General features: G+C 43.1%; 1 protein-coding gene across 1 annotated transcript; it reads left to right on the plus strand.

The window, feature by feature from the left end:
* Positions 1–272: 272 nt before the first annotated feature.
* LOC145954837 (uncharacterized) lies at positions 273–2,255 on the plus strand. Its single transcript, XM_083069523.1, has 5 exons — positions 273–464; positions 771–1,016; positions 1,316–1,495; positions 1,611–1,799; positions 1,905–2,255. Exons 1-5 carry the CDS (start codon positions 273–275, stop codon positions 2,253–2,255), a joined length of 1,158 nt encoding a protein of 385 aa, XP_082925649.1.
* Positions 2,256–9,362: the final 7,107 nt, after the last annotated feature.

Below are 9,362 nucleotides of genomic sequence, written 5' to 3' on the forward strand. Positions count from 1 at the left end.
AAAGCCTGAAAATCGCCTCACTCGGTGAACAGTGCAAGAGCGACCCTACCTCTGTGGCTCACGCCAACCACGAAGAAATCACCGATCTCGATCCAAGATCCGACTATCACGACGAATGGCCTAGCCCTGTTGACGAGCTCGATGACCTTCAGATCGGGAAACTCCTTGGGCAATCCACGAAGATCAGCAGATAGTTGACCCCAGAGTTGCGACAGCAACTCGAAGCAGAAATCCTAAAAAATGCCGACCTCTTCGCCTGGTCCAGCGCTGATATGCCGGGCATAGATGCCGATTTCATCTGCCACAAGCTAGCAATACACAAGGAGGCAAGACCAGTCGCCCAGAGGAAGAGGAAGGTAGGCGGCGAGAGGCGGGAGGCCATCATCGTCGAAACGCAAAAATTGCTGAATGCTGGCTTCATCCGTGAGGTCAGGTACACCACATGGCTAGCGAACGTGGTCCTGGTAAAGAAGAACTTGGGGAAGTGGCGGATGTGCGTCGACTACACTGATCTGAACAAAGCATGCCCCAAGGACTCATACCCCTTGCCGAGCATTGACAGGTTGGTCGATGGAGCCTCCGGACATGCCCTCCTCAGCTTCCTCGATGCCTACTCCAGATACAACCAGACAATGATGCACCCACCTAACGAGGTGCATACATCCTTCATCACCGACCACGCCAACTACTGCTACCGGGTGATGCCCTTCGGCCTCAAAAACGCAGGCGCAACCTACCAGTGGCTGATGGATAAGGTTTTCCACCAACAGATCGGGAGGAACATGGAAGTCTACGTCGACGACATGGTAGTCAAAACCACCTCGGCAGCAGACCATGCTGCCGACCTCGCTGAAGTATTCGCCCAGGTCAGGAAGCACAACATGCGCCTCAACCCGGACAAATGTGTCTTCGGCATCCAGGGAGGCAAGTTCCTCGGCTTCATGATCACTAGCAAAGGAATTGAGGCCAATCCCGAGAAGTGTAAAGCGATCATACAGATGCAAATCCCACAAACGGTGAAAGAGGTCCAATGTCTAGTTGGATGATTGGTCTCATTATCATGTTTCATCCCCAAACTCGCGGAAAAGGCAGGGCCCATTTTCACCCTGCTGCGAAAACCCAAAGACTTCCAATGGACGGATCGGTGCGAAGAAGCTTTCCGAAGCTTCAAAACCTTCCTCATAACCCCGCCGATCCTGCAGAGGCCGGATCACAAAACCGACCTCCTCCTTTACTTGGCCGTAGAAGAAGGTGCTATTAGCGCAGTAATAGTACAAGAGCACTAGAAAGTGCAGACACCAATCTATTTCATCAGCCGAGTCCTCCAAGATGCGGAGAAGCGATACTAGATGATCGAAAAGCTGGTACTAGCACTTGTCACCGCATCTCGGCGTCTCCGACCCTACTTCCAGAGTCACTAGGTGGTAGTCAAAATCGACTACCCCATCAAGCAAATTCTGCAAAAGCTCGAGCTCGCCGGACGAATGATTGTGTGGTCAGTAGAATTATCTGAGTTCGGCATCCAGTAAGAAAGTCGCGGACCCCTGAAAGCCCAATGCCTGGCCGACTTCGTAGCTGAGCTCAGGCCTACCACTGTCGATGAACCTCAGGTGTGGACTTTACATGTGGACGGATCCTCCAACTCTAAGGGTGGTGGTGCAGGCATCATATTGGAGGGACCAAACCAAGTCACTCTGGAGAAATCCCTTAAGTTTGGCTTTAAAGTGACCAACAACCAGGCAGAGTACGAGGCAATTCTCGCGAGATTAAGGCTAGCCCGTGACCTCGGAGCTCGAAAGGTGAGTTGCAACAGCGACTCAAAACTCATGGTGGAGCAGCTCAGCAGAACGTACCAAGCAAAGGACACTCTGCTGTAGCGGTACTTTCACACTGCATCCCACCAGATCTCGTCCTTCGACGAATTCACCATAAAGCATGTACTGCGAGAACAAAACGCCCGAGCTGACCTCATATCAAAGCTCGCCAGCACCAAAAGGCCTGGACAGCACCGAACTATCATCCAGGAAACCTTGCACTCACCCAGCTTAGACGACAAAGTCATCAACGTCAGTGACAATGAAGACCTGGGATGGATGGCAGGCATCTGGAACTACTTGAAAGAAGGAACCCTGCCCGAGGACAAAGACGAAGCTCGAAAGATAAGGGTGAGATCGGCTAAGTTCATCATCATCGGAGATGAGTTATTCAAACGTGGAGTTTCTTCTCCACTGCTCAAATGCTTGACTGTGTCTTAGGCAGCCTATGTCATCAGGGGGAAATTCACCAGGGTATATGCGGCATGCACTCTGGGGCGCGCTCAATGGCGACCAGGGTACTCCAAGCTGGGTACTACTGGCCCACTCTGAAGTCAGACTGCCAAAGCTACATTCAAAAATGTAAAGAGTGCCAGCAATTCGACGACACACACCGACAACCACCCGAAGCTCTCCACCACATGACCACTTCCTCGGCAGCACCCCCTGCCTATAGGAAACAACCTCAAGTCAAAACGAAGAAAAGCAACATAAAATGAAGAAAATAGAAACAAGACTAAGAAAAGAAAAGTACTCACCACGGCGACCTGGACAACTCGCTCAGCAGCTTGGACCAGCACCTCGCCAGGCTAAGCGACAGGCCCAATAGCCGACGCCACCTCTTCAACGGCCACATGAACGGCCCCCTCCGACGTCGGACTTCCAGCAAGGTCCACCACGCCGGCTTCAGCAGCCTTGGAGGCAACCTCCCCTATTCCACGAGGGGCAGAGGTCCCCCCGACCTCTCTCCCACCCCTCTTTCTTTTCTGGTTCACTTTCAGGGGGGAAACCTCCTCCTCTGGAGGCTCGGAGACCTCGAGCTCGGTCACGTTGAAGCAGTGCTTCAATTTAAGCCACAAATCCTCCCCTATAATGCCTGTAGACAGAAAATAGGGCACATCAGCAAAGAAGAATTACACAAACCTCAGCAAGCTATCAAAACATAAGATACTCACCCTCGAGGTCCCTCTCCCGGTATGCCGAGTTTGCCAGCGACAAGATCGACTTGCAGTCCAACGGGCGAGGAAGTTCCGAAAGATTCCCAATGGCGGCAACCTCCGAGGCCGTCAATTTCGAAGGGTCCACCCCGTGGAACCTAGACGGCTTGGGGCACCAGTAGAAAGGGAACTTCGGCAATCTACCGAAGTAGAAGCCCCCATCCTCTAAAGGTTCAACGTCCACGAGGGAAACCCGGAAGAACTCGGTTTTGAAATTTTTATAAGACTGGGAGTAAAGAGTGAATAAACCCCCCTCTTTACTCCCGTTCAAAGAAAGAACGCCATAAGGCGGAACACCCAGCTTCGACTGATAGAAGTGAAGGAAAACGTGAAGGGACAACTCTATCCCTAGAACCACACACAGGACTTGAAACGCCCTCAAAAAGCCCCAGCTATTGGCGTGCAGCTGGCAAGGAGCCGCATTGATGTAGTTTAAGAAAGAACACTCAAACTGAGTGAAAGGAAGACAAACGCCCAGGTCCCTAAAGAAACACTGATAGACCTAAAAATGAGGAGGGTCAGTAGACCTCCCCATGTGCACACCCTCACCGGCCGGACAGGGCTTGAGTCGAATCATCTGGGAAACGGAAGGGTCGCAAATCTGGTGCGTCTTCAAACCACATTGACCTCCAGAAGCGATCTGAACACACTTTGGACCCCCCATTTCACGCTTAACCCAGTCGTAGCCAGGAACGCCCGGCTCCAGGTCCTTGGGCGGAGGCGGGTCTTTCCTCTCGGCGGCGCCCCTCCCGGTAAACACCGCCTTGCTGCGCGCCTTGCCCCTGGAAGGTGCAGAAGAACTGGCGCCACAACCACCAGCCATCAAAAGGAGCAATAGGACTCGAAGAGGAACTGTGAAAATAGAGATGAAAAACGAACGGAAGCAAGAAGGCAAGAAAAGTTATCGTACTCGAGAAGCCAAGAAGCGGAAAAAGAATAAAGTGGAAAGGGGAAGAGACGCGAGGGAGAGAAAAGGTTTTCCCACAAATTCAAAACGGTCACGCCACGTGTCAGCCAAGGGACACGTCTGACGGCGCATTAATTGAAAACCATCATGACAAGCGCAAACTATCAGTACATAACCGTCACCCCCGTTAACGCGCCACTTGCACGTTTTCGGAAGTCACAGTTGCAATACGCGACACCTTGACAGGCCAGCGCTTATGGAAGGTCACTCTCCCCAACGAGCTCGGTCTTAACTCCTCGACCTACGGTCTTCGGAGCTCGGGGGGCTAGTGTACTATCCGTACTGCGAAGCCGAGCTCCGAGGTTGGCATCAGCACTGATGGAATCATGCCTAGGAAGGCAAGGGGTGACACATTGAAGGAGCCAAGAGGAATTGGCTAGACATGAAGGTTTGGGCCAGTCAAGGCCCAATGGGCCCGATGGGCCTGGAAAGCCCAATTTGAGCTTCACATGGGCCATCTCTTAAGAAATCCCTTTTTCTTATATTTTGTACATATTATATTAGTATAGGTTTCACATATTTTGGTCTTGTATTTTGGACCACATAGAGTAGCATTTTTGGGCCATAGGCTTATTGGGCTTAGTTTTGGGCTTCATGGGCCTTTGGGCTTTTGGTACCCAATATTGGGCTCATTTTCATTCTTGTAATTTTTCCTATTCATTGTATTTGATTTACCATTGTATTTAGGTCATTAGATTAGGATTTAAGGAGGATTATTAGTTTAAGTGAATTAGGAAAAACTAGGTTTAATTTAGCATGCATTTAAGTTGCATTTTGAGTCACATGGATGGTGCCACCTTGGCTGAACATGTCTGACTCAAATTCAACCCTAAATGCACACTAAATCTGATGGAAATGGTAAGGAGGAGTGATGAATGTTCTTCTCCTTAGCTCTCCTTATGCATGGATCTTCTTCAAGGAAATAGAAACCAACATGATGAACACTAGATGGAGGAGATTCTCGGATAGGAAGAAGGCTTAAGCCTTGGATGGAAGCATCCAAGCTTAAGGTGCAAGGGAAAGCTCACTTCAAAGAGGAGGAAATCCTAGAAGGGTTCCTAAGGTGAAGCTTTCTCTCATGGTGACTCTTGAACGAAATTTGGCTGAATAAGCTCTCAAATTTCATTATTCTCAAAAGTGAATACAAAGAGTTGAAGAATCACTTAAGTAGGGTTCCAAGTGTGCAACTTTGGGCGCCTAAATCCAAGGCTACATGTGGCGCCCAAAATTTGAATTCAAACTTGAAATTTGAATTCAAATTTTGGCTCCCATGTGCTAGTCCGAAAATTTAGGTGCCTAGATGCATTTAGGTTTGATTTGAGAGTTATTTAGGGTTAATTTGAGTGGCACATGTTCAGCCACCCATGGTGCTAAACATGTGACTCAAATGTAACTCTAATGACTTCCAAATTAAACCTAGTTTAACCTATTTTGCCTATTTAAGTAATTCTTGTATATTCCTAATCTAATGACCTAAATACAATGGTCAAACAAATACAATGGAAAGGAAAAATTACAAGAATGAAAATGAGCCCAATATTGGGTACCAAAAGCCCAAAGGCCCATGAAGCCCAAAACTAGGCCCAACAAGCCTAAAACCTAAAATGTTACTCTATGTGGTCCAAAATACAAGACCAAAATATATGATACCTATACTAACATGATGTATACAAAACATATGAAAATAGCTATAACAAAATATGGCCCATGAAAAGTTCAACTTGGGCCTTCCCAGGCCCATCAGGCCCATTGGGCCCTGACTGGCCCAAACCTTCATGTCTAGCCAACTCCTCTTGGCTCCTTCAATATGTCACCTCTTGCCTTCCTAGGCATGTTTCCATCATCCCCTCCCTCTTGAAAAGGATTTGTCCTCAAATCACGAGGATGCATGGAATAAGAAACATCACCTACATACACAACAAACCATGTATAAGAGGTGACATGTTTATGATGAAAAAATGGATTATGGATCCTAAGAGGAGTCCTTATATCTAGCCTAAGAAAAAATAAACTATCAAAATTAGACTCCCTAAAAGTAGAAATAGGCTCCTCTCCTAAGCATAACCTAGAAGTAAAACCTAAGAATGTAATAACACTATGACTAAGACAATGAAAAGAATGATTTTTAAACACTACAATATCTTGCCTAAAATACCCTAAATGGTAGCCTAGGCTTTTCCTAAAATATAAAAAAAAAAAAAAATACTAGAAAACGTCCTAAACAATTTTGAATCATATTGTTTGGTAGATAAAATGTCTTGGAAAATCTTGAAAACTCATAGAAACTATTTTTGTCTTGTAGGGAAGGGTGCAAATTAAGTTCAAATAAAGATGAACTTCCCATAAGATCAAAAATAGAATATGAAATATGACAAGATGTATCTATCAAACAATATATTCCAAAATTTGGGTGCTTTATTAGAACAACTATGGTAGAAGGATTCCTAAAGAGAGGAAGGCTATCTTCCTTGGGCACCTCCAAGGAAGTAGCACAAGAAGTGGAACTAAATGTAGTCCACTCCTTCTTCACTACATCTTGAAGTTGAGATTCATTTTTCTTTAGAATGATTTGTTCTTGAATCTCTACTTCATGACTAGTGGTAAGATTAGAGTAAGAGTTAAGGTCTTTATTTATGAAGAGAGTATTTTGTAAATGATTTTTAGTGGTAGAACAACTCTCTTCACTCACAAGTCCTTTAGAGGAATTATTTTCCTCCTTACTCTTCCCTAAGAGCAATGCCTTTTTTCTTTCTTTTTCTCTTGTTTTTCTCAATTTTTCTTTTGCTAAAAGTTTTTCTCTCTTTTGTTTAATAATGTGAATTTCTTCCTCTAAAATTGCAATTTGTGCTTTTTTTTCAAGTTTTTCTTTTTCTTTTTTTAAAGCTTCTTGCTTTGTCCAAGGTGTTAGTGATTTAAGCCTTTGAGTAGAATGTGAAAAACCTTTTGGAGAGCTTAATTCACTACCACTTGAGAAATATTTTCTCATGATTAAACAAAAGAATTTTTTTTTTGTATATGCTATGCAAAAAGTTATAAAATGTTTTTGGTATTTTCTAGGAATGAAAATAGCACTTGGAAGTCTAAGTGTACAAGTTGCACTATCAAGGGAGGTGAGCTACAAAGAGCCACTTAATAACCAAGCCTTTTCAAGTGGAAATCACTAAACTCCTTTGTGATACTTCCAATTTCCCAAAGCTTTTCACAAAAATTTTGAATGCTTTTTCACAATTTGTTTGTTTTTGAGACTAAACTAAACGTGAGCAAGTAAATCTACACAAGTCTAGACGTTTCAAGGCAGCAAAATAAAGCAATTAAAAGACAAAGAACTTAAAGGAAACAATGTAAGCAACTAGTCGGATATCCTAAGTGGAAGCTTGAAACATATGAAATTTCCAAGCCACTTCCACTAGCACTACACGTGAGGATGCTAACAAGGAGTTAGATATACCTGACCAGCTTCTTAATACTCCCTCCAAGCTTTACAAATTGATTTTAAAATACAAGAGAGATTGCAAAATTTAAACTAGCCTAGAAAGCAATAAATGGCGGTTTTGGTGACCAATTTAGTGACGGATTGTTGTGCAAATTTTCCAACACTTAATCAAGTGTTTAATCCGCCACTAATCCTTCAATATGATGCTACTGGACCTGCAAAAGAAACACAACAAAGAGGTTAATGGTGGCTGCCTCACAAGGTGAAAGGAATGGTCACCTGCAAAAGAAACACAACAAAGAGGTTAATGGTGGCTGCCTCACAAGGTGAAAGGAATGGTCACTCAAGTGAAGGAAGTTTAGGAGAAGTTTTGGTCACTAAATTAGGTCAAATTTTTAGGTCTTAGTGTCCAAACTTTTCCTACTCTTTGTTGAGCAATGCTTGATCCTTGAGCAAGGATTTGAGGCCACTTCCAGCACAGGGAAATTATTGAAAGAAAACTAGACAAGCAATAAAGCACAATTTGGAAAGCTTATACCAAAAGTTAAGAGTAATATGTATATATGACAAGACTCAAAGAGGTTCAACAAGTAAAACTGGAAAATAAGACTCCAAATAAAGCTAGCACTCAGTTAGGAATGTTCCTAGATAGGTACTAGAGTAGATGAACAAAACAAAAAAAAATTTGAAAGCAATTGGATAAGTATAGCACAAGTAGTAGTCAAAACAATAACAAGGAATCAAGTGATTTTTCACCAATGTACACCTCTCGGCTTTTTCACTTTAAAATGCTTTCTCTAATTTTTTTTTTAATTCTTTCTTTTTCTATATTCAAGTTAAGAGTCCAGAGAGTATATTTGCCTTTTGTTTCAAATTTTTCTAAGATTCCAAGCTATAGAAACCGTGACTACAAGTTAGACAAAAATTCAAGTGAAAACAAGGAAACTAGTGCACTAGTTTTTAGGTTTTGTCTTGGATTCTTTTGTACACTTTTCTTCTTTGAATCTTTGTACTTTTCTTTTGATTTAGGCTCTGTTTTTGTCTCTGTTTTCAGCCTATTTACTTTTTTAAATTTGAATCCAAAAGATAGTGCACTAGAAGTAAGATTAAGCACTTGAAATTTTGAGTCACAAAATTTTTTTTATAAGATTTTTCAATGGAAATGTGATTTGAAAACTTAAGAACATAATAGAAACCTAACTCTAAGGAAACTTGCTAGGACTAATAGCAAATTATGAACACAATAAGGTAAAAGAAAAAGCACATATAGGTAGGCAAAAGAGAAGCAAAACCGAGAGCAATATGTAGACACAAAATTCAAAATAAAACTAGGTTAAACATGCTATTCAAGGAATTTGCAACATATAAAGACTAAACACAAACTTCTAAGACAAAACACAGATTCAAAACCAAAATCTAAATGCAATGCATGCAGTCCAATCACGGACACATATTAGGAATGGAGAGACTCAACATTAAAATCAAAAATAAGCACAAGCTAATAGGTCCTAAACAAGTTGATTGAGGAAGAAAATTCAAGAACAATCAACCAATGGATCTATGGAACAAAATATGATATAAAGCATGTAGATCCGAAAAGAAACTCAAACAAGACACTTAGAACACAAAGAACACAAAAATAATCGGACCAAAAACTCAATAACTTATCTCCTTGAAGACCTTGCTTTGATACCAAAAATGATGGAAATGGTAAGGAGGAGTGATGAATGTTCTTCTCCTTAGCTCTCCTTATGCATGGATCTTCTTCAAGGAAATAGAAACCAACGTGATGAACACTAGATGGAGGAGATTCTCGGATAGGAAGAAGGCTTAAGCCTTGGATGGAAGCATCCAAGCTTAAGGTGCAAGGGAAAGCTCACTTCAAAGAGGAGGAAATCCTAGAAGGGTTCCTAAGGTGAAGCTTTCTCTCA

The sequence above is a fragment of the Cajanus cajan genome, chromosome 1 (assembly GCF_000230855.2).
Source record: "Cajanus cajan strain Asha chromosome 1, NIPB_CcT2T_4, whole genome shotgun sequence".
In the NCBI taxonomy this organism is placed as follows: Eukaryota; Viridiplantae; Streptophyta; class Magnoliopsida; order Fabales; family Fabaceae; genus Cajanus; species Cajanus cajan.

Coding starts and splice junctions, on each gene's coding strand:
- LOC145954837 (XM_083069523.1), top strand. CDS start 273: ATGCCGGGCATAGATGCCGATTTCATCTGCCACAAGCTAGCAATACAC. Junction 465..770: donor GGCTAGCGAACGTGGTCCTG/GTAAAGAAGAAC, acceptor TTCCACCAACAG/ATCGGGAGGAACATGGAAGT. Junction 1,017..1,315: donor AGATGCAAATCCCACAAACG/GTGAAAGAGGTC, acceptor CTATTTCATCAG/CCGAGTCCTCCAAGATGCGG.